This window comes from Centropristis striata, chromosome 8, assembly GCF_030273125.1.
Source record: "Centropristis striata isolate RG_2023a ecotype Rhode Island chromosome 8, C.striata_1.0, whole genome shotgun sequence".
Taxonomy (NCBI): Eukaryota; Metazoa; Chordata; class Actinopteri; order Perciformes; family Serranidae; genus Centropristis; species Centropristis striata.
Window position 1 is genome coordinate 6,463,652 of NC_081524.1, and position 26,655 is coordinate 6,490,306.

The 26,655-nt window shown below is 34.7% G+C and overlaps 1 protein-coding gene across 1 annotated transcript in view; it reads right to left on the reverse strand.

Moving 5' to 3' along the window:
* Positions 1-13: 13 nt before the first annotated feature.
* Positions 14-26,655, reverse strand: part of myom3 (myomesin 3) — a 117,756-nt gene continuing 91,114 nt past the window's right edge. The window contains 17 exon segments of the mRNA XM_059339093.1: positions 14-1,767; positions 2,621-2,676; positions 2,790-2,812; positions 3,001-3,037; positions 3,136-3,299; positions 6,277-6,382; positions 9,027-9,065; positions 9,329-9,416; positions 10,125-10,235; positions 10,700-10,767; positions 11,955-12,014; positions 14,712-14,856; positions 20,180-20,316; positions 21,685-21,729; positions 23,189-23,295; positions 24,472-24,628; positions 25,752-25,866. Coding sequence (XP_059195076.1) covers positions 1,498-1,767; positions 2,621-2,676; positions 2,790-2,812; positions 3,001-3,037; positions 3,136-3,299; positions 6,277-6,382; positions 9,027-9,065; positions 9,329-9,416; positions 10,125-10,235; positions 10,700-10,767; positions 11,955-12,014; positions 14,712-14,856; positions 20,180-20,316; positions 21,685-21,729; positions 23,189-23,295; positions 24,472-24,628; positions 25,752-25,866 — 1,728 coding nt within the window. The 3' untranslated portion in view covers positions 14-1,497.

The following is a 26,655-nucleotide window of genomic DNA, read 5'->3' on the forward strand; positions in this document are numbered from 1 at the left end:
CTAATTTCATTGTACTAGTACTTGTTACTCTGTGCAATGACAATAAAGGAAATCTGAATCTGAATAGCCAGTATGTGTAATAAAAACAATATGCAAATGAAAATCCATTGAAATTACTTTATTCAAAGCACATGCAAACAGCTCTGCAGTCTAATATTAAACCGCCTACTTAAAGTAGAATGCAATCATCCAATAAAGGCAAATAATACAGTTTATCAGAGAAGAGAAGAGGCAAAATCAGTAAACTGTCTCTGTCATGTCACCTATAAAGTCATAATTTGGTTCCAGCTAATGTTAGCTACCATTTGCTAGCGTCATCTAGGCATTTAAGATTTAACAATCTTAATTTAAGAAATCAAGTGAAATGATCTGTCCATGCAGCAAGGTAATTTCCCTCAGATTTAGTGTTTTTATCTTGTTTTTAGACACACCTTTTTTGCAGTGTGGAGATGAATACAGAGCTGCTGAACACCTTTTTCATGTCCCCATTGTGTGCTATATAGAGCTGGAGAACATAGGCTAGAACCTTGGAAACAGAACTGGGGAATATGTGCTGTATAAATCTGGGGAACATAGAATAACCCGTAGCTTACATTACCAGACCAAGTAAGTAGTAGCAGCAAATCGTCTGTGTATTGAATTGATTAATGATGCATTTTACTGCTTATTAATTCAGCTTGTCATTTGTTAGAGGTTAATGGGGCAAATTCTTCTTTCAAAAGTTGCATAGTGGCACTTTAATAACAGAAACAATCATTATATCAAACATCAAAGTAGTCAGCAAAATGAGTTTGACGAACAGGACTTTGTAATTCTGCATCTCCATCACAGGACAAGCCTGAGAATGACATTATGATGACACACTCTGTCTATAATTTAAATTAAATACAATGTGCAATAGGAAATTACATTTTTGTTTAAACCTCAGTGGACAGTTAAGTTTCCTAATACATTAAATACATGCATCTACCTTAATTTTCCTCTCTCTTAATGCACAACATCTCAATCTGAAGCAAAAAAACCCCCTAATTTCTGCACAGCAAAAAAGGTGTGTCTATAAACAAGATAAAAACATTAAATTTGAGGGAATTTATCTTGCTGCATGGACAGATAATTTCACTTGACAAGATTTCTTAAATTAAGATAGTTAAATCTAGAAATAAGCATGTTAAACGCTAAAAATAAGAAATTAACTCTTAAAACAAGATAAATTAAAGCTGCAGGCAGCGATGAACTGGCCCGAGCAGAGTGACCTGACAATTTTTGTTCATAAAAAAAACTTTACATTTAGAAGTGTTTGATAATTTATCTTGTTTTAAGAGTTAATTTCTTATTTTAAGCATGCAACATGGTTATTTCTAGATTTAACAATCTTAATTTAAGAAATCTTGACAAGTCAAATTATCTGTCCATGCAGCAAGATCATTTCCCTCAGATTTACTGTTTTATCTTGTTTTTAGACACACCTTTTTTGCAGTGTGACTCTGTTTTTAAGTCCTAACCCATCTCCACAGCGTGTGCTGGAGGTTTATCCCCATGCTTGTAAACGCTCACGGTCACATCGACCTTCTCGGTGCCAAACTTGTTGCGCACAAAAATGCTGTATTTTCCAGAATCCTCCACTTTGACGTCGTTTATGGTGATGCTGCTGCACTTTGGCTCCTTAGTGATGGTAAACTGATCCTGGTTAAAAATCTCCTTGTCGTTCCGAAGCCACGAGACGTCAGGGTTCGGTTCGCCGGCGATGAAGCACGTCAGACACAAAGACTGAAGAGAGGATGAGGAGCAGCAAGGACAATGTGAAATAACAGACCAAATATGATACTATAAGCTTGTATAGGTAACGCTTTATATTAAGGTCCTTGTAATAACCATTAATTAACAAGTAATAAGGCCCCTGTAAGTCCTTACAAGATGCTTATTAACATTACTGTGTGTTTATAAGCCTATATAAGTGTTAATAATGGCATTATAATACAGCTAATAGCAGGCTATAAGAGATATATAATAAGACGTTAATTAATAAAAGCCTCATGAGTATCTTACAATTCTTCATAACAGCATTACAAACACCCATGACCCACCCATTATGTCTCTGCCATGCCTTTATTAATCTTTTGTTTGCTTATTGATATTAAAATATACTTTATTGCTCATCTATTATAAGTTAACTATGTTTTCGCCGTGTGGCTTTGTACTAGTGTATCGTTGTTTTCATTTTTTGATGTTGTGGTTATCCTTTATATTATTCTTTGTATGTTATTTGTGTGTATATTGTCTAATTTGTAAATATGTTCCTGAGTCTTTGTTTTCTAGAATTGTGTTTTAGTGTTTTGTTTTCATATTGTGGCTCCTAATAAGTAATCCACTGTTCTTTACTTTGTTTCTTCGTTAATAAAAATAATAATAAAAAAAAAAATAATAATAATTAAAAAAAAATAAAAAAAATAAAAAAATAAGTTAACTATGCACTTTTTAACAGTTAACTATGCTTTTTGCAGCTTAAGGGATCTAAAGCTAGAACAATGCCTTATTACTTGTTAATTAATGGTTATTACAAGGACCTTAATATAAAGCGTGACCCATGTATAACTGTCTCTGATGTCTGACAATGCTGTACCTTTCCTTCCATGATAGCTACGACATCAGGAAGACCTTTAGTCACTTTAGCCCGATCTGAAACGAAACAATAAAAAATAACTCCCTGCTGACTTCCACCCACTGTATAATCTTTTAACCTCTGTTGTGGACAGAAATATCTCAGGGTTAACACATAAACTGTGACTCACTTTTCTCAGCAATGGCTTCTTGCCTGAGGGAAGAACACACAGGGTCAAATCAATATGACATTTCACAGTGTCAGGCAGCAGTAATCGGCTCTGAGATGTTTTCAGTGTTTTCAGTAAATAGTTGGCTACCTCTGACTGCTCAGTGTTCTCTGTTAGTGTCACAGCAAGCCATGTTAGATCCATTATCTACTGCATGTAGCGCAGCACTTACTTCAACCTCTGGTACTCCAGCATGGCATCAGCAAACACTGTTGGAAATAATTCTGATCAAGATTGTGTCAAATCTGCTCTGAAATCTTCTCTTAATCTTAGCAAATCAAACTGTCATGTATCATTTTTCACCCACTTTGTCCAGACAGGTCAAGATGGCGTTTGTGTGTTTCTTTGCCGTCAAACATCTCCAAGCTGTATTTGCCTTTATCGCTCTCTGTTGGATTTAATATATCGATCCAGACTGCCTGCATACTGCTGCCAGGCTTTGTCCTTGCTTCCAGGTCAATCCTCTTCTCCCTACATGGAAAAAAGAAGCATTGTTTTTGCAACTGATATGTATGATTTCACAGAGACAGAAAACAAATAAAAGGACACACAAAACAACCACACAGATATGCAAATGACTATAGATGTGCATCTCAATAAATTAGAATACAATAGAAAAGTTTACATATGTCAGTAATTGAATTCAAGAAGTGGAAATAACACATTATATAAATCCATTTCACACAGAATGAAACATTTCATGTCTTAATTTATTTAATTTATTGTAATTATAATGATTATGGCTTACAATTAATGAAGACCTAAATTTCAGTGTCTCAATATACAAAATATCATCCAATAAATATTACAAAATACCAAAAAATGGAATTTTAAATTTGTATGTTTATTATGGAAATGTTGTCCTCTGAAAAGTATGTCCATCTATATGACACGATACTTGGTTGGGGCTATTTGACTTGAACTACTGAAAATAGACTTTTCCATCATATTCTAACAAACTGAGATGCACCTGTAGCAATACGAGGCAAAAATTACCACAAAAAGACATCAAATGACCTTAAAATACACAAAATGAGTGCAAAGAGACACAAATTGACCAGGAAAAGGTAGCAAATTACCAAAATAGGGACACAAAATAATGAAAAGATGCATAGTGACTAAAAAGAGACACAAAACAACAACAAAAAGAGGCAAACCCCCCATAAAGTCTGTGTTTCTTGCTTTTAAGGATATGGACATTTAGTAGTGTTGCATGTCCACGGACTAATCGTCTCATAATCCTCCCATGTATGCTAAAACCTAAAAAACCTATAATCAGATCCTCATCAAAAACATGTAATGAACATACTACTACTTCCTTTCTCTCAATAAAACCATGGAAAATGGCTAGATATCAGCTCTTAAATCAAACTCTTATGAGCTATTTTTGTTTTTGTTCTTTTGTTATCATTATATTTGTCCAAACAAATATACCTTTAGTTGTACCAGGCATTAAAATGAACAATAAATTAAGGAAAACAAGGGTGGTCTAATATTTTTCCAGGCTCTTCCTAAAGCCCCCAGCAGGTGGTGCTAGCAGCCTTAGTAAAGAAACTGGTTACACCCTTATAATTCTGTTTCAGCACACACACACAGTTGTCTCTTTTTAAATAATAGCAAATTAATTAAATCTAATGTCACAGGATCTTTCACATTGAAGAAATACACATGCATGTTTGAATGTTTTTAAAAACATAAAACATTTCTGTCTCAGTCCAGTTAAACAGCATTCTCTCTTCTATAGTTATTTACATAGATATTGTTACACATTTAATGCACAATTAAATACACATTTGGCATCTTTGGAAACATTAGACCTCCTCTAAAATGTACATTTAAGTTCTGTGGGTTTCAACAATGAATTATGCGCTGCGTGAATGGATTATAGCAGAGAAATAGGATGCATCAGGTGTTTCGGTGTCCAGATGTGGCCCCCAGCTGCCACATGAGAACATTTGCATGCAGACATCAAGATCCAACTCTACTTTCACATTTAGATCCTGAACTTTTGAAGCTGTCAGCAGTTGAACTTTGTTAAGCATTTTAAAGGCTGAACTTTAGCAAAGGGGCCCCAGACGTCGCCACCGTGAAGAGAAATGTCACAGTAAATTAATATACCTCTTACCTCCATTGGGATCTGTGTGTGCGTGCAGTGAAACCAGTATATGTGGCTTCTTTTAATGATCTATAATCTGCAACTGTGGTTGTGTTGTTTACCTACAGGGTGTTACCAGACAAATACACAGATAACATGCATCAAGGTTATTAAAGGTAATTAAAACTAATGAAATAACGAAAACTAGAATTGAAAAACATTTTCGTTAACTGAAATACAAATAAAACAAGTTTAACAAGATACCTAACTGAAACTGTATTTTGTGGTTACAAAACTTACTAAAATTAACTAAAATTATAGTGAAAATGTCCTTTGTTTTCCGTCTTTGTCAACTTTTTTCATACGTAAAACTTTTTGGTTGATATGAAACTTATTTAATCTATCTGGTTTTATGACTTAATAAACTTATTGGGGCTGAGATGGATCAGACAAAGGAAATAAAGGAAACATTTATTGTGACCTTATTGAATCTGGCACCCAACAAATACCCCATTACAAAAAAACCCTAAAACGAATAAAAACTAAACTAAAACTAACACTAAAAGTAATAAAAACTAACACTAAAACTAATAAAAATGAAACTAAAACTAACACTAAAACTAATAAAAATGAAACTAAAACTAACACTAAAACTAATAAAAATGAAACTAAAACTAACACTCAAACTAATAAAAACTAAACTAAAACTAACACTCAAACTAATAAAAACTAAACTAAAAATAACAAAAACTAAACCAAAGCTAACACTAAAACTAATAAAAACTTAACTAAAACAAATCATAAAACTAACTGAATTTGAAAACAAATAATTACGACGAAATTAAAAAACTAATTAACTTATTAGAGCTGCAACAACTATTTTGATAATCGAATAATTGGTTTGAGCAGTTTTTCCAAGACAATAAGTCCAAATTCTCTGATTTCAGCTTCTTCAATGTGAATATTTCTGGTTTCTTTGTTTCTTTATGACAATAAACTGAATATCTCTTTGGTTTGTGGACAAAACAAGAAATTTGAGGACATCATCATGTGGTTTGGGAAACACTGATTGATATTTTTTAACATTTTATTGACCAAACAACTAATCGATTAATTAGTTTAAATAATCAACAGATTAATCAATAATGAAAATAATTGTTAGTTGTAGCCCTAAAACTAATGAAAAATCCTAAACTATTATAAACTTGCCATACATGCAAGTCATAGAGATCCACAGCAGTGTGTGCATTTCTGTCTTTCGCTGAATTTTTGTTAAGCTTGGAGTACTTCCTCCTTGGTAGCAGCTGCAAAAAAAGGTGTCAGGTCAGAGAGGTGCTCTGCATGTGGACTCACTTGAAGTACCAGCTGGTCTTCAGGTTGCTAATATAGTATTTGAGTGAGCAGTAGAGCCTGAAGCCTTCAGCGGTGCTCTGAATCTTCAGCGGGCTGGCAGACAATGCTGCAGAGACACAAGACAAGAGCTTCTGGTTATTTAACCCTCTGGAGTCCAGAAAATACACTAACATACATGTATGTTAATATACATGTTTCATTTACACACTGCAAAAAACTTGTATTTTTTAGTGATTTAAGTTGGCAAAACTTGGAAATATAAATTATTGACATTTAGGGCAATAATGTCAGTTAGCACAACAAAGGAAGCCAGTTGTCTGCTCAAAAACAAGTTGGTGAGTTGTTGTTACTTATATCTTTAAGTTGGGGTTCACAACAAGGGACAATAGTTCTGCTAACTATTATTTCTTTGTTGTGAAATGCGGGAAAGCGGTGAAACTCATTAGCGAAAGCTAGCGGCTAACTGATGCTAACTGGCGCTGCTTGTTACAGCTTGTGAGTGTAAATACTGAAGCATAGTCAAGGTAGCCTGGGTATACCCAGACTGCCTTGCACGCTCGAATTTAATTTCGAACTGCGGCGGAGTCTGGAAACCAGGAAGGATTCTTAGCCCTGTTTTAGGGATCCAATCACAGAGCGGGGAGGGACGGCACTTGGAAGCTTGCAGTTTTCCGGATCCAACATGGCTGCTGCAGAGGCGAAACTCTCTTTAGCTGTAGATGGTGTTTTAAATAGTTTAGAGCGAAAGTTGAAAGGCGAAAGATCTCTCGGCAGCTCCGCTGAGATCACCGGTGTTATGGTAGCGGGGCTATTAGCGTCGCTAGCGGCTAATAGCTAATAGCCGCTAGCGGCTAATAGCCCCGCTACCGCGGACAGCGGAGCCGCCGAGAGGCCCGCAGCAGCTTGTTTATTGCCCATAAAATCAGTGGATGTGTGTGGCTGAATGACATGAGGGGGAATAAAGCGTGAAAATAAATAATCTTGCAGAAAGCGAGAACTGGAGGAGCAAAGCAGCAAACAACACTCTCTCACAGACACACACACAACAAACATCCATTTCTGTTGCTCTACTACGTCATCTGGTATAACTGATCTGATTGGCTAAGAGCTACCTACAGACGCTTTGATAGACATTCTAAGCGTCCAATAAACGGCTCTGGAGGATCGTAAACCACACCTCCTCTATGGAAAAATACATTGCTCGTTGCCAGACTAGCCCTCATTTGAGAATAGTCTGGTGTTAGCCAGGCTATAGTCAAGGGCCGCAGGCTCTAAAACTGGCACACGGATGTAACGAGTACAAAATGTGACTGGTACAAAACAAGAAGTCACACAAAGTGCAAACAACAAGGGTGGGGGCCGTAACCACAAGGGCTTGCGATACACAAACTCGCAAAAGAGGAAGAGTGAGTGGGACACGGAGTGCAACTGCAGCATTATGATAAACAGGTCATGTAAAGGACAGCTACAACAGTATGATAAACAAGTCATGTAAGGACAAGCTAAAGTTTAGAGAAGGGCGTAGCCGCCAGCGGAGCTCTCGATAAAAGACGGCTCCGGAGCTGGAAGGACAGATCTCTCTGGGTGTTGTGTTGAACAGATGTATTCTATGGAATCTCTGTAAGAGTGATCTCCGCACTTTGCAAACTGCGCAATAAAGCTTGAATAGAGCATTATACCACAAACTGACCGTCTTCCCTGGTGTCTCGGTGGAGAGGTCTGACTGACCGGCAGTCAGACACAACAAGCTACAAGAGTAGCCATTAGCGTATCAATGCTAACTCAAAATTGTGGTCGCAACATTAGCTGACATTTCATAGCAGCGTTACAATCGTGCCAATTCAACACATATTGCAGAAGTTAGCAGAAGTAATTGGATTAAAAGTTATTACAATGTAAAAGTATAAGTTTGTACAATTTACAGTTGAGTTGACAAAAATTAGAATTCAGAGTTGAGCAAACTCAAAAACAAAACTTAAAATATTAACTTTAATTGTCCAACTTGCCTTGAAATTTTGAATTCACCCTACTTTTCTTTTTTTGCAGTGCAGTAAAAACTGTATATGATATGTAGACAAGCTGAGAAAGCCAGTTGAAAGTGCATCATAGTGTGCCATTTATGTTTCGAGACCATTTTTGAAATGTGAATTTTCTTTCTACAATGAAAACTATTACTATTTTTAATTTACGTGCAAATAGACTGTTTTGTAGTTTTATTATTTATTATTTTTTCTGCTGTTTTTGTGTGTATAAATGGTAAAAAAAAAAAAAATATATATATATATGTATATATATAAATAAAATGAAAAAAATTACATTTCCATAGACACCTGTGTCTTTTGTTTGTATTTTCGTTTCCTGGCAGCTTCATACTTTGTTAATTAAAATAAAATGAAAAATCTGACTGATAGCCAAGTTTGTGTGGAGAAAAAGGAGCCATGCATGTGATGTAAGGACAGACTGAAAGATGCTAAACAGAGACAGAAATTAATGCAGAGGAAGTTGACACATTTGAACCAAAATCTCCTGGACTTCAGAGGTTTAATGCCACAGTTTGCATACATTCCAGTTCCCCCTGCCATTTTAGTTCAAACACATTAATATTCTGAAGCAACAACGCACAACACAATTAATTAACATAGCTTTCAGTTGTATTATCCTCATCCCAACACAGCACACCTGCTGAAAAAAATAAAACAAATCATTGGCACATTTCACCAAGCTAGAGCTTCCAACTGTGAATAACTCACCACACTGTTTACTCAGCTGCTGGAGAAGCTTGTCATACTCTGTAAATAAAACAGAACAATTAAACGTTCAGACGGCGTTTTATATTGCTTTTGGCACTCAATAAATACTAAACGTAAGATTAGAGGTAGGTAGCTGAATACTGAGGACACATAATGAGATAAGAAGGGGAGGAAAATAAAACACATTAATTGCTTCGCCTCCATTATGGATGGGGAATTTGTGCCAGCTGAAATGCACACCGGAACAAATGGAGACTATTGATTGTGGATAGTTGTTGGCTTGAGACAAGGTCACGTCTCACCGTCATCCAGTAACTCTAAGGTGCTGACATCTTCTCCTCTCCGGTCCGACACCACCGCTTTGTATGAACCTGCTGCTTGCTTGGTAACCTGAGGGGAAACATCCACTGTATCACAATGAAACATTCACAGTGTAGGTGAAATATTGATAACTCTGGAGGAAAACCAAGTACTTTCATTAATCTTTTATTTAACCTAGGGCTGGGCGATATGGACAAAAAGTCATATGCCGATATATTTAGGTTGAATATATTTTTATCGCAAAGTGAGAGCAAATGTTCAGTCAAAGTCAAATATGACATGTCACAAGTAGTTTTATTGAAAATGTTTATTTAAGTGGACATAAATACTGTATAAAAACAAGAGTATCTTTTTTTTTTTTTTAAATCAAAGCTCCATAAAGTGCACATTTAAATAAAAAAATGTCTTAAATAAAAATAGTCTATGAAATTAAATAGGGCAATCTTTTTCTGAAATAAATATATTTATATGAGAAAAGAATAACGAACATTACAAAATAATTAAATATGACAATATGTGATATGGTCTAATTCCATATCACATTAAAAAATATATCGATATATTTTTATATATATATAATATATCGCCCAGCCCTAATTTAACCTCAAAGTACACTTCAAGTTGAACCTAGGAGAATATCACAATATTACAGAATGAGAGATGATACAAACATTAACTTTAACACGTCTTTTTATCTTGTTTTCTCTCACCATTCATAAATGCTGACTCACATTCTCCTCTAGTGGTCTATGAACAGTGCAGAATCATTGTGTTTACCTGTTTGATGGTGAGTGTGCTGAGCCCTGATGACTGCTCGTACACAGCTTGGCTCACAGCCACGCCTTCTTTAAACCATTTAAGTGACGTGTCCTTGTTCGTGTTTGTCACCTGTGTATAAAGAGAAATCAATCAATCAATCAAAATAATAATAAAACATAAACCAAGCACACACTCTCCGCCCAACCCAAATTCTCCACCCCTGACCCTCCATCCCACCCGTCCCATTATAAACAAACTGTCTCATGTATAGATATATATATATATATGTATATGTATATGTATATGTATATATATATATATATATATATATATATATATAATGTACTAAAAACCAGAAAAGTGTAAAAACGCATGTATTCAGAAAGTTGTCCAACTATTCCTTTAATAGGTGATAATAAAAGAAAAACATTCTCAGGGCTCCTAATGTACTTTCAGCACATTTAAACAGGCGAATAAATGATTTCATAACTAATTAGGAGAGATGAAACAATTACAAGCTTTAACACGGTGTTAGGTTAGTTCTATTATTGCAATTAGCCAATTTATTCAGTTAAAAAATGTACAAAACGTACCTTGCACTTTATAATCAGTTCACAATCCTCATTTACACTCCATGACAAGTATTCCTGGAAATACGGTCCTTGAGGAAACAGAACACACAATTATCCATCGAGAAACAGTGACCATCTGACTCCAATTTATTCACAGAAACCACTGAAACAGAACTGCATCATAATGTGGTAATTTATGGCAATAATGACAGCTGCCTAGAATAAGCGTGGTGGGACAATTCACAATAACATTAGTAAGTAACTATCATGTGTCCTATATGAGTACAGTCATGGGAAAAAATTATTAGACCACCCTTTTTCTGCAATTTCTTGTTCATTTTGATGCCTGGTACAACTAAAGGGAAATTTGTTTGGACAAATATAATGATAACAACAAAAAAAAGCCATAAGAGTTTAATTTAAGAGCTGATATCTAGACATTTTCCATGGTCTTATTGAGAATGACCAAAATTATACTGGCTACTATTAAAAATGTCTAGATATCAGCTCTTAAATTAAACTCTTATGAGCTATTCTTGTTGTTGTCATTATATTTGTCCAAACAACTGTACCTTCAGTTGTACCAGGCATTAAAATGAACAAGAAATTGAAGAAAACAAGGTTGATCTAATATTTTTTTCCATCACTGTAGATACACTCCTGTTAGCTGGTGTTAGCAACATTAGCTACCATAAGCAACTGGATGCTAGCTAACATTAGCTTGTATGAGCTAACATATATGGCGAGTTACAAGTTCCTTATCACAACTAAAGTTAGCTTACTTAGCTTACAGTAGCTCCCATAAGCAACTGGATGCTAGCTAACATCAGCTTGTATGAGCTAACATAAATGGCGAGTTACAGTAGTTACCATAAGCAAGTGGGTGTTTGCTAACATAACGCTACAACAGCTATCTCTATATTTTGCATCATTTTATTCTGCAGGTAATAGACAAAAATGTGTTTTGTGGACTTTGAGTCTCACGTGGAGTTAGAAAAGTAGACGTTGTGTAACACAGTCTGTTTGCACAAGCCGGCACTGGGACATTGGCCTCTACACATAAAAGAGCTAAAAAAAAACCTAAATACACATTAAAAAAAAAGCTCAGGTGATGGAAACAGAGTTCAGTAGCACTGGAAGCTTCCTCTCTCTCTTTTCAGTTTCAAGAGGTTTGGACAAGATGAGGCAGCTGTGTCCCTACACTCAAAGATAATCAAAAAGCTATTATAACAGTTAGATGTAATTGTATTTACAACACGGTGTGCTGGAGAGTTACCAGACTTTCTCTTGTGGTCACGTCGGTTTTTATCAGCCAGGGCCAGCGTCTGACGAAACTCTGCCAGAGACACAAACAATATCACGCTGAGTACACAACAGGAGAAACACACAGGTCACATGGGGAGACGGGATGATAATCTGTTGCTCCAAATGGATTTAATTTCCCAACTAATCTTGTGGATATGAGCCAGAGACAACATTACATTTATTTTTCATGTAATGTCAAATGTGAGTTTGCCCATTGTCATCTATATTTTGGAGGAATATGGAAAAATTCATACTCGATAAGACTGAACAGCCCATCATTTCTGAACCTAAAGATATTGTCTCAAAATGTTAATCTAATAACAAAACTATGTTGTTATGCACTGCAAAAAAGGTGTCTAAAAACAAGATAAAAACACTAAATCTGAGGGAAATTATCTTGCTGCATGGACAGATAATTTCACTTGACAAGATTTCTTAAATTAAGATTATTAAATCTAGAAATAAGAATGTTGTACACTTAAAATAAGAAATTAACTCTTAAAACAAGATAAATTAAAGATGCAAGCAGCGATGAACTGGCCCGAGCAGAGTGACCTGACAATTATTTGTTTCTTACCGAGATTAAAAAAAACCCTTTAGATTTAGAAGTGTTACATAATATATATTGAAATCTAAGTAAGATGAATTATCTTAGATCAAGGGGATATATGCTTATTTTTTTGTCTGATAAGATAGTTCTTCTTATTTAGCAGTTTTTATTTCACTTGTTTGATATATTTTGCCTTATTTCAAGAATTTTAAGTAAAATATTCTACATACAGACACATTTTTTCAGCTGTATCAAGAAAAGTTCACTAGTTTTTAGTCTGACTTTATCATTATGTCAAGATGATGGCTCGAGCATTTACTTATTAATTCAAGAATATTTTTCAACATATTGAGAAAATAGGTCACGTGTATTTCATTAGAATCAAGAAAAATGCACTTGTCATTAGTTAGAACATACTAATTCGAAGGTATTTTTGGGTTCGTTAAGATTAGAGATTTTTACTTGTTTTGGAAAGTCTTGACAAGCCACATTTTCTTGTTCCAATGGCAGATCATTTTGCTATTTTTAAGCAAAATAAACCTAAGTTATGTACTTTTTTTCCTTGTTTTTAAGAGCTGACTTTTTGCAGTGTAACACCATCACATAACACATTTTTGAACTCCTGCAACACTTCTCTTCTTATTGATTTTTTCTCTCCCTGTAGCTGATATTCCTTTGATTTTTAAGAAGAATCCATGTGGCTGCTGCTGGTTGAGCGATTAACATGCATTACATGTAAAAACAACACTATTGGTCCTGAGTTAGGCTAATTATTTTCTGTTTTTTGACTTTCCTTTACTCCAAAAATACCCAGAACAGGAATAAATCAGTTTGAAAACTTAGACACATAAGCTTTTGAATTTGTTTTCTGCAAGAAGACGCCGACTGCCACAGTAATCAAGGTCCACTTAGGATGAAAACAGCAGAGAGAATCTGGGGAGAGGATGCAAATGAGCTGCCTGCTCTAAGTAAGCTTTTTTTTTTAAAAAACTTGTGCTTTTACAACAGAGCATTTGCATTGCAAATATAATTTTCACCAAGGATTTATTTTTTATTTAAAACACTGATAAACACTGACTTTTCTGTATTTTTCTAAAAATAATGAGCCCTACTTGTGGCTGTAACCTGGATTTTAAAAATAAACACAAAAAAAACACAAAACGTGATTGTGGTTTTTCCACATTTTATTCTTTCTTTCTATTCTTTGTCAATCTTATCTCCCTACATGAAGACCGAAATGTTCAAAGGCTTCTCCACTCTGCCAGGAATACAAATGTGGTGGTGAAATTTGAACTATTTATTCTCATTTCCTAAAGCAATCCCATTTAAATAGACTGACTCCAAGTTTTACAGTTTGTTAATTAATTGCAGGATGCTTGCTAAACCCCCTAAATCCTTCTGAAAATATTGAGGACACGACCTCAATGGTAGCTTCGGTGTTGGTCTCAACCACACACACTAAAATATCACTTTAACCCTTTGGAGTCTTCGGATATTTTGTCGGTTATTGAATACTTTTCATTCTGTCACTTAAAAAATCTTTACCATGCTGTGGTGTTGGTATTAATTTTTTCCAGCACAACCTCACCTTTATGAGCTTTATATATATATATATATATATATATATATATATATATATATATATGATATATATATATTGCACTTACACAGTCTGCTTTGGATATATATCTGTCTATCTATCTATCTATTGCGGCCATCCTTCAGCTGAGTCGTGTGTCTCTTTTGGTAATTTTATGTCTCTTTTTGGCCATTTTGTTACTTTTTTGTGTCTTTTTTGGTCATTTTATGTATTTTCTTGGTTATGTTGTGTCTCTTATGGTAATTTTATGTCTCTTTTTTGGTAATTTTCTGTCTTTTTTTTGTAATTTTCTGTCTTTTTTTTTTGGTAATTTCTGTGTAACATAGATCTAGATAATAATTTCCCTTTCAAATAAACTTATAATTTATGTTCTTTTTTTTGTTTAAATGAGTATATTCATTTTTTGAGTTATAACTCAATTTTGACCAAAACTGTAGTTACTGCAGTTAGACTTGGTAGGGCAGTGTAGTCCGTGTATCACCTCCAGTAGAAGTTTTGTTCTATAATTTGGCCACATTTGTGCTTTTCTTTCATTTTGCCAGTTTGGGAGCTTAGTGGGAACTTGATGAACGACTTACTGTCATCCACAAAGACCAAAGTGAACTGGTTCTTGGCGCGGCCGTCCTTCAGCTGAGCCGTGTACGAGCCCTCGTCCTCCGGGAGGAGCTGGTCGAACAGGATCTCCACCAGACCTTTGGCCTTGTCGAAGTTGATCTTACGGTGCTGCAGGAGAGCAAACAAGCATTGCAGCACACTCAGTACGGTACACATCAACTCATGTGCAGACAGATGATCCCAGGTGGCAGGTAGACACTTCCAATCTAGTGTGTAGATCATAGACTGTATATAAATAAGATCATGGGTCTCAAACTCGTGGCCCGCAGGCCAATTGCTTAGTTTAATGCAAGTTTTATATGAATGGTACTTAACCGTGTGTGTGTGTGGAAGGTCCCTTTAATTACTTTTTTTGGTCATTTTGTGTCTTTTTTTGGTCATTTTGTCTTTTTTAAAATAATTTTGCGTCTTCTTTTTAGTCATTTTGTGTCTTTTTTGGGTAATTTTGTGTCTTTTTTTTAAATAAGTTTGTCTTTTTTGGTAATTCTGTGTCCTTTTGGGATCATTTTGTGTCTTTTTAAAATAATTTTGTGTCTTTTTGGTAATTCTGTCTTTTTTTGGTCATTTTGTGTCTTTTTGGGGTCATTTTGTGTATCTTTTAAATAATTTTTAATTTTGGTAATTCTGTGTATTTTTTGTAATTTTGTGTCTTTTTTAAAGTAATTTAGTGATTTTTCAGTCCATTTGTGTCTTTTTTGGGTCATTTTGTGTCTTTTTTTTGGTCATTTTGATACTGCCTCCAGCAGCCCCCAGGTAATTTGAGTTTGAGACCCCTGGTGTAGATGGTTACATACAGGTACATCTCAAAAAAATTTGAATATCATGAAAAAGTTCAATATTTTTTGTCAATCATTTCAGAAAGTGAAACTCATACATTATATATATTCATTATGCATAGAGTGAAATATTTCAAGCCTTTATTTCTTGTAATTTTGATGATTCTGGCTTAGAGATAATGAAAACACAAAACTCAGTGTCTCAGAAAATTAGAATATTGATCGTCAGTGTAATCTGCTGGTCCTGGGTCAGTGGTGGTTTGGGTCCATGTCCTCTGCTGGTGTTGGTCCACTGTGTTTTCTGAAGTCCACAGTCAACATAGCAGCCATCTAGCAGGACATTTAGAGTCTTCATGCTTCCACAAGCTCTTTGGAGATGCTGCTTTCGTTTTCCAGCAGGACTTGGCACCTGCCCACACTGGCAAAGGTACCAAAAGCTGCTTCAGTGACCATGGTGTTACTGGGCTGGACTGGCCAGCAAACTGGGCAGACCTGAACCCCATAGGAGTCTATGGGCTGTTGTCAAGAGGAAGGTGAGAGACACCAGATGAGCTGAAGGCTGCTATAAAAGCAGCATGGTGCCGTAGGCCACGGATCTCAAACTCAAATTACCTGGAGGCTGCTGGAGGCAGTATCAAAATGACCAAAAAACACACAACATTACAAAAAAAGACACATTACAAAGAAAGACACAGAATGACCAAAAAAGACACAAAATTACCAAAAAAAGTAATTAATGCAGTAATTCAAACAAAAGGAGCCCAACCAAGTATTGATGTATAGAAATGAAGATACTTTTCAGAAGCCTGACATTTGTGTTTAAAATATCCTTTTTTTTTTAAATTGATCTTATGTGATATTCTAATTTTCTGAGACACTGAGTTTTGTGTTTTCATTATCTCTAAGCCATAATCATCAAAATTACAAGAAATACAGGCTTAAAAATATTTCACTCCATGTGTAATGAATCTATATAATATACAAGTTTCACTTTCTGAAATAATTGACAATTTTTTTTTAACTTTTTCACAATGTTCTAATTTTTTTTAGATGTACCTGTAGAGTGAATCAGTGCATGAAAATGGTCTGAAATTACAAAATGCACACAGTGGATGAAGTATTCCTTTTTTCTAACACACACACACACACACACACACACACACACACACACACACACACACACACTAGAACACAAACAAACAGGAAGCAGCCTTTGAGCTCATTTTCCTGACTTTTATGTTTATGGAGATAAGTGTATGCCTTGCATGTTGATGGGCCTCGGCGGTGGATGTGATTTGTGATGTATGGCAAGCCTGAGGGCCCTAATCAGCCAAATGGCTTTTGAATTCGCAAACCTCAGCTGTGATCATTTAGAAATAACGTGTAATCAGTAGCGTTCAGATGGAGCTCTGATATTGGGAAATAATGGAATAAATGAAAATGAAATAGAAGTGACGAATGGAGGCTGCTGAATATAAAGCAGCCGCACAAACAGACACACAAAGATGAACACGACGGAGTTGTGAAAGCACAATAAATAAATATACTGTGTTTTATTTGCTTTTCCCTCTGTGGAGACATCACAGCACGCCTCAATAACCTTGATGGCAGTGCTGATTATTTTTAAACTTGATGTCATAACACATATATGATTGCTGAGGAGGTTTGTTCACAATCGGTTTGTGTTCCTCGATGATTATACTGTTTTATTTTAGGTCATCTGAGCTCCAATTGCACGATAAAATGGCGATTTTTCTATTTTACATATTGTTCCTTACTGTAGCTTTGCATTATTTTGTCAATAACAGGGTAAGAATGGTTTTAAAATTGCTTTTTGTGCTTGTTGCAAATAGCTTTTCACAGAGCTGTTTTATGAAAGTAAATGAATTCTGAGGTCGTTTTTAAGATATGTGAAAGACTATAAATGCAAGAATAGACAAGTGACTTTAAAATGATGCCGTAGGAAAAACACTCAAAGAGGAAACATATGTTTATTATTAATATCTCTTTATACTCAGTATAGTCACTCAGTGTGTGAGGCAGATTTAAACAAGTGGCATACTGCTTCCATTTCTTAATGATGGTTTAACTCTGTGGGATGTCCAGTGAGGTGACATTTCTTTGTAACCATCTCTTGACTTCTACTTTTCAACAATCTTTTCTCTGAGTTGCGAGGAGTGTTCTTTTGTCTTCATGTTGCATTTTACCTTACACTGTAAAAAATGTCTGTAGATTTTACGGTGAAAAACAGCTAAACCATGACAGTAAAAGACCGTAAAATGATAAATGGGTTAATTCAGTTTCAGTAACAATGAAACACCGTAAATGTATATATCAGCCAAAACAGTATTTTTATTTTTTATTTTTTTAAATAAATTACTCCACTGTAAAATACACTGGCACCATGTTTGTAGAAAAATATACTGTATATATATATATACACAAATATACTGTGTATATGTATATATATATATATATATATATATATATATATATATATATATATGTATATATATATATATATATATATATATATATATATATATATATATATAATATAGTAATATATGTACAAGCCATCATTTTTGCATTTATTTTTTGTAAAACATACTTTTTCTTACTGTTAAATGTACTAAACACCATATCTCCAACAGAAATATTCTGTAATATTTAATGGTAAAATCTTTAATTCATGTGGCATTCATACGTTTTTTCTTGTCAATTATATGGCAGAACACCGTTTCTTTTGACGGAAAACCTTTTTATTTTTTACAGTAACATTTGGAATAAAATGGCAATATAATTTTACCGCAATGTTATAAAAAATTGCACTGTATTTATTACGATAAAGTTCTGGCAACCACAGCTGCCGTTTTTTTTTAACCATTAAAAACAACCTTTTTTTTTACAGTGTATATATTTTTAATCAATTGACATTATTTTGTAAAAATCTGTTTTCACTTTGATATTAAAGAGGTTTTAATTTATTTATTTATTTTTACAAATTATTTTTAAAAAAGGCCAAATTATATTGACCATGATTTAATGTGTAAAAGCAATAAAAGGGTGAAACATTCAAGAGGAATGAATATTATATATTTTCAAGCCACTGTAGTTTACATATCATACATTACACCTGAAGGTTTTCGACTTCAAAGAGCTATTTCACCCACTGCTACACACCCAATGGAAGGTAATGACATACTGCTCATTCACTGCCCTGAAAAATGAAGAAAACTGTCCAAATGATCCGTTTATTCCACCTTTACTTTTCTTTGGCATCTAACCAAAGCTGACACATGTACCAGATGTTTCTCCTTCTCCACCTCAAGCTCAGTAGACCCTCTTGTCCCCCAGACTTTGTTAAATTAGCTCAGTTCCCAGACCTTTCTGCTGCCCTGCACACCTGCGCTTCATCTTTTCTGGCAGCCTCAATTCGCCGCCTTCCAGGATGTTTATTATAACACTAATTGCTGTTTTTTGATTCATAGTGACTTGTCATAATCGCGGCTGCATGCACCTACACACTAATGTTATATAAGCCTTGTAGAGGTGCATAGTTTATGTGCTTTTCTTACCTTTGCAACAATAAATAGACTTAATAACTTTAACCTGTACAAATCTCCAGCTTTACCTCCAGCGGGGATCTCAAACTCAAATTACCTGGGGGGCACTGGAGGCAGTATTACCAAAAAAGACACAAAATGATTTAAAAAAGACACAATTTTTTTTTAAATACACAAAATTACCAATAAAAGATATAAAATTACTAAAAAAGACACAAAATTACCAAAAAAGACACAAAATGATTAAAAAAAGAAACAAAATTACCAAAAAAAGACACAAAAATATTTAAAAAAGACACAAAATTATAAAAAAAAGACATAAATATTTAAAAAAGACACAAAATGACCAAAAAACGTAATTAAAGGGACCTTCCACACACAACACGGTAAAGTGCCATTCATATAAAACTCACATTAAACTTTCATATCAAGGTGAGGGCCACAAAATATCGTCACGAGGGCCGCAATTGGCCCGCGGGCCGCGAGTTTGAGACCCATGATCTAGAGGTAAAGCTGGAGATTTGTACAGGTTAAATTATTCATTTTAGCCTTGTCAATGTCTTTACTATGTTTTCGATTCATTTTGTTACTTATTTCATGAATAAAACATGGAAAACAACAGACATTTTCTGGGTGAGGCCAAACTTTTGAGACTGTCTTGAAGCTGCTGGGACACGATCATTTCCTGTAAAGGATTAATAAAGGATCTATCTATCCATCTATCCATCTATCTATCCATCTATCTATCTATATATCTATATATCCATCCATCCATCTATATATCCATCCATCCATCTATATATCCATCCATCCATCTATCCATCCATCCATCCATCCATCCATCTATCCATCTATCCATCCATCTATCTATCTATCTATCTATCTATCTATCTATCTATCTATCTATCTATCTATCTATCTATCTATCTATCTATCTATCTATCTATCCATCTATCCATCTATCCATCCATCTATCTATCCATCTATCCATCTATCCATCCATCCATCCATCCATCCATCCATCCAGATATCAAATCTTCTGACCCTGACAGTGTTCGTGCCCATACTGTCTGAGCTGCAGTATCTTACCGGGTTGCTGGTGATTTCGTGGTCGTTGAAGACGAGACGGAGCTCGGCCTCGTCACTCAGACTCTCAGTCTGCAGCCAAAGACGGACGTCACCTATTTCAGAAACCTCCACGTTCCAGCCCGACTTCAGAGCAATCACTGCCGTTAAAAACAAACACAGACAATTTCAGGACATGCTGAATTAGATTAGATCAGTGTAGAATATGTAATGTGTGTCTTGTTGTGCTTCACTGTCTTGCAAAGTCTAACTGCAGTAACTACGCAAAAGGTAAAACTGAGAAAAACTGCTTTAATGATTTTTAATGTTGTTTTTTTTTACTGTGCAGACAAAAAATGATGCTTGTTTCTACATGTATTGATGATGTAATGTTTTATGCTCAAAAATCATGATTTTTTTTAACCTTTGACGCTAAAAATGAAGTTTCTGCACTCTGGTTTTGCTGTAAAAGGTTATAACAGTAATGCAGAAACAGAGTGCAGTAACTACAATGTTGTTGTCTTATTTCAGCTTTTATATTTTGTTTTCAGTGAATAAACATTTTCAATTTGATTTTGTTATAAGTGTATTTAAAAGTGTTTAACAACTCTATTCAAAGATTTGTGTATTTTAGACTTAATATTATGAAGTAATGTTATATTTTAGTCTTAACATCATTTTTTTTCACTTTTTTACTTAATTACTATCTAGAGCAAGGGTCTCAAACTCAAATTACCTGGAGGCCGCTGGAGGCAGTAACAAAATGACCAAAAAAAGACACAAAATTACTTTAAAAAGACACAAAATGACAGACAAAAACTTAATTACTTTAAAAAAGACACAAAATGACCAAAAAAACCCACAAAATTGCTAAGACACAAAATGACCAAAAAAACCCACAAAATTGCTAAAAAAAAAAAAAAAAAAGACAGAAAAAAACAAAATTACTTAAAAAGACACAAAATGACCAAAAAAGACACAAAATTACTAAAAAAACCTAAATTATTTAAAAAAGACACACAATTACCAAAAAAGACACAAAATTACAAAAAAAAGACACAAAATGACAGAAAAAAACTAAATTACTTTAAAAAAGACACAAAATGACAAAAAAGACACAAAATTACAAAAAAAAAAAGATGCAAAATTACTAAAAAAGACACAATTACCAAAAAAAGTCACAAAATGACATTACATAATTTTTCCACTTCTTCCGGTAACAACAACACGGCAGATAATAAACGGTCCGGTAGCAGCCTTTCTTTTTGTTAACGTCGTCATAGAAACAAGTGAAGTATGTGCAATTACTGTTGTCTGCTTTGGTTTTGAATTGGATTTTGTAGTTACTGCAATTTTTATATTATTATTTCTCTGAAATTAAGCAAAATATAAAATCTAAAACTTGTGTCACGTGATAAAACAGACATCAAGGAGTTCATTTTTAGTTGTAACTCAATTTCGACCAAAAATGTAGTTACTGCAGTTATAGGCTTGGTAGGGTAGTGTAGTGCAAAGTCTTTGGTACATACGTGGATTTCTAACTTGCCAGCTGAGTTCTTTGAGTCTTTCAAGGTCTGCAAAGAAGTAAAACAGCAACTGAAGGTTAATTAAACTTTAAACAGGACTCACATTTCTTAATACACATTGTTAAAAAAAAACCCAATGGCACGCACAGCTTTGTTTTTAAGCTGTAAGTTGATTGAGAACATATGCTCAGTGAGACGGCTGACCTTGTGGGAAGTGGCTGTGAGAGGCATAATTATTTGCTTGAGAGAAAAGCTTGATAACCCCTAAAATTAAAAGTCCTGCTATTCATGCCTCAGTCAGCTTTTTTCTTTAATAACACAAGAGAACGGAGCTCCTTTCGTGCATCAGGTGAAGTGCACTGCAAAAAAGGTGTGTCTAAAAACAAGATAAAAACACTAAATCTGAGGGAAATGATCTTGCTGCATGGACAGATAATTTCACTTGGCAAGATTTCTTAAATTAAGATTATTAAATCTAGAAATAAGCATGTTGAACGCTTAAAATAAGAAATTAACTGTTAAAACAAGATAAATTATCTAACATTTCTAAATCTAAAATTTTTTTTAATCTTGGTAATAAACAAATAATTGTCAGTGCACTCTGCTCGGGCCAGTTCATCACTGCTTGCAGCTTTAATTTATCTTGTTTTAAGAGTTAATTTCTTATTTTAAGCGTTCAACATGCTTATTTCTAGATTTAATAATCTTAATTCAAGAAATCTTGCCAAGTGAAATTATCTGTCCATGCAGCAAGATCATTTCCCTCAGATTTAGTGTTTTTAATCTTGTTTTTAAACACACCTTTTTTTGCAGTGTATTATTTTATTATTAAAATAACATATAAACAGCTGGAATGGCTGCTTGGGAAATATAGTTTTTTTTTGCCAATTCATACTGCCTGTCAAACGTCTGCAGCATTACTTTAAACACAACACAAAAAAGGACAAAAAGTCACGCATGTAAAGGACAATATATTGAGTCCAGAAAAAAACTATTGTGTCCATTTTTATATTTATCAAACTATAAGTTGATATAGTAATTATCATGATAATTTCCCTCAGATTTAGTCAGTGGCGGTTCTACACAGGGGCCTACAGGGGCCACTGCCCCCCTACATTGAGACCCCTACAAGATCATTCTGACTGTCCTGCACTTTCAAAATAAAAAAAAAAGTGATTGTGCACAAAAATGAGAAATGTCATTGTCATACAAAAAAAACCTGTTAGTTGGTGAGTCTCATTATTTAAATCAATGTACTTGTATCTTCCAAATATACTTAAATGAGATGTTTAAATAAGCGAAAACAAAGATTTTGAATGCTTAAATATCATCTTTGCCATTTTTTAATGTGCTCCTCTGATTAAACACTGGCCCCTCCTTGGCCCCCACAGTAAAACTGGTCTAGAACCGCCACTGATTTTAATGTTTTTATCTTGTTCTAGACACCTTTTTTGCCGTGTGGCAAGGACAGCTTCCTAACGGTCCTAAAACTTTCTTTTCCGTGTACCTTCAGCGGTGAAGTCGTAGCTGGACGAGACCTCTGGGTTGTCGCTCATCTCCACCGTGTAGAGCCCCAGATCCTCCTCAGACGCGTCTGTGAAGGTGAGGACCGACCTGACGGACAAATTGGAAAACAGACAGATTAATCTAGAGAGCACCTTGACTTTCTTGTTTATCTGCACACCCTGCAGCATCGGGTGATGTAGGTGCTGTCAACTCTCTCTCGGCTCCACACTGTTTTCTGTCCCAATAGTGTTATCCCAATGCCTTTTAGCCAGATGAAATTAAAGAATTGTTTTACATCCTATCAACGAGTTAATATCCTTTACCTCGAGCTAAGAGAAGGAGTAATTAAAAGAGACTGGCTTTTAGTTGAAACCCCACTGAGAAACACTCCGAAAATGTCATTTTACACAGCAAATTCCATTTGTCTGGACTACATTTAATGTTAATACAGTCATGTAAAAAAATATTAGACCATTGTTCTCATGCATTTCTTGTTCATTTTTATGCCTGGTACAATTAAAGGTACATTTGTTTCGACACATATACTCATAACAACAAAAATAGCTCATAAGAGTTTAATTTAAGAGCTTATATCTAGACATTTGCCATGGTTTTATTGATAATAACCAAAATCATGACCAAGAAAACCATGGAACATGTCTAGATATCAGCTCTTAAATTAAACTCTTATGAGCTATTTTTGTTATTATCATTATATCTGTCCAAAAAATGTGTCTTTAGTTGTACCAGGCATTGAAATGAACAAGAAACTTATGAAAACAAGGGTGGTCTAATCATTTTTTCCATGACTGTATGTCAAGATCAAGAGAAAACTAACATTCACAGCACGGCACTTCATACACAGGTACGGTGCATTCAACAGTGTCGGAACAGCTATGGTGCGTTTAAGAGCGTGGGACATATGAAAACTTACAAAGCATGTTTGTTTTATTTAAGGCATCTTATTTTGACAGTCTTCTTGTAAACTTTGTGGTGGAATCTGTGATCTTATTTTGAAAGCTGCATTTGTTTAGCGACGAGAAATAATAGTAGTTTTTTGTGATTAAAACAACTTTAATTGTTAGCTAATGCTTGCGGCTAAAAAATGTATCTTTAGTTGTACCAGATATAAAAATGAACAACAAATTGAAGAAAAAGGGTGGTCTCATAATTTTTTACATGACTATTTAAAAAATAAGACCAGAATCGGTCAAATTAAATCCGTCCGAAATATATCACTTCCTGTTCCTGCAGACCGCCACACATTTCTTGAACCAGCCATACCCGTCCTCCTTGTTTTGTGCCTGAGCTCTGCTGCCGTCGATGGGCTCCGTGTAGTTTTTGTTCCACAGAAACTTGCTGTCCTCATCCGTCTCCTTGGCCTCGTAGCTCAGAAATATGAAACCGTCGTCGTCCACTCCAATCTCAATGTCTTTGGCGCCTGAGGATGAAAACAGGCAGTTAGTGCGGCTGCAGACACCATCAGGAAATTCATAGCATTATAAAAAAGAGATGGAAAGATCCCACAGTGTTAAAATCTGCAGCCAGAATCAATTAGATGTTTCCTCTACACTGAGTACACATACTGCATATTCTATTCATCTACACTTTGGCTCATTTTTATCCTGAATATATTAATATTTCTTTCCCAAATTTTTAAAATTGTGTACTACTTAATTACACTACCTATAAATGGCTTTTTAGCAAATGTTGAAGTCTTTTTGTGATATCACCACTGGATTAAACTGATGTTCTCAGTCTTTATGTTGGCATAAAATGGTGCATTTAAGAATGTGAGTTGCCTCTCTCTTGGCCAGATGTTTGAAAGATTTAACAGCATGTTTGGCTTTTGAAAAAATTACCTATATAGTGGGGAAGAAATCTTCTAAGCTTGTTAACCCTTTGGACTTTGGGGCTATTTTGTCAGTTTTTGAATCCTTTTCATTCTGCTTGTATAAACCACTTAAAAAGTGTTCACCATGTTGGTATTGTTTTCAGCACAACCTCACCTATATGACCTTATTATTATTATTTTCATTTTGACTTACTGGATCAACATTTTCAAAACAAAAAACCCACAAAAATTACAAAAAACACATAAAATACACACAAAAATACACGAAAACACACAAAAAATGACAAAAAAAAACACACACAAAAACACACAAAAATTGAAAAAAATTACACAAATAAAACATTAAAGACAAAATATTGCATTAAATATGCTGAATGCATACTGCAAAATTTGAAAAACATTTGCAAAATTTTGCAACGTCATGAAGAAGTCTTGCTCCGGTGCTGTCATGGATTCCAGAGGGTTAATATTTGGGAGATATTTTTTTAATTTAAACAGTAATGCTTAGATAAGGCGTGTTTCCATTGGGTACTTTTCCCTCTCGAAAGCCGCTATGGGTGTGACTTGGGAGAGAGGATCCACCCAACTTCACCGGTTAGAGTCTCAGAAAATACCTGCCTTGGATAGGTACTTTTCTGAGCCTCCAACAGGCCTTGGAAGTGATTTTTTTCATTGTAATATTTGTATTTGTGGAGGCGTGATGGCTGACCTGGTCTGGTCTGAGCTGTGACCGGCTCACTGGGCAGAGACGGACTGCCCACTCCGGCCTCGTTGACAGCCAGCACACGGAGCCGGTAGGTCTGACCCGCCTCAAGACCTGACACCTGGGGGCAATAAAAACACATGAAATATTTACAGATCATTGTCATAATTTATCAGGATTATTTAAACATTTAGACCCACAGAAATACAAAGGAATAACATACTGGAGCGTGGTAGATTTTTAGAGTATTAATAATTTACAGTTATTTAAAAGCCTGAACCATGAAATAATTGCCAGAAAATTCTTGTGTTTATTGAACCTGCTCACAAATAGAAAAAAAAATTGAAATATCAATTTGCATATATGAATTCTAATTTGTATCATATTTGATACATCAGGTCTTTTTGTGCAATTTGTTGCTCCCAGTTTTGTTTTTCTTGAACTAACAAAGACATATAAAGCCTAATGTTTTTAGCCATTTAAAACCTTCCTTTAAACATTTTCCCCAAACATACAAACTATTTTTTATCCATATAACACAACATCAAACATCTGCAGATATGAAGGTTGACAAATTTTTAAATAAGCTGTCATTAATACCTGCTGTATCGGATTTGATACACACATTTTCAACACAGCTTTACCATAAATTGAATGAAATATTGATTAATTTTACATTACATCAGTCCACTTAATACTCATATTGAAGGATCAGTAACAATTTAAAAGTTTTTCTTATCTTCACTTTTTCAAAATTGACAAAAATATTCTTGAAAATGACATGTGGGTCATTGATTGAGGCCCTCTGGTGCATTAATTACTGATCCCTAGTGGATTATCCAGGTACTGCATGTATCTGATTGAATACATGAGGTTTTTCAGGAAAAAAAATATCACACTGATGGTGTAG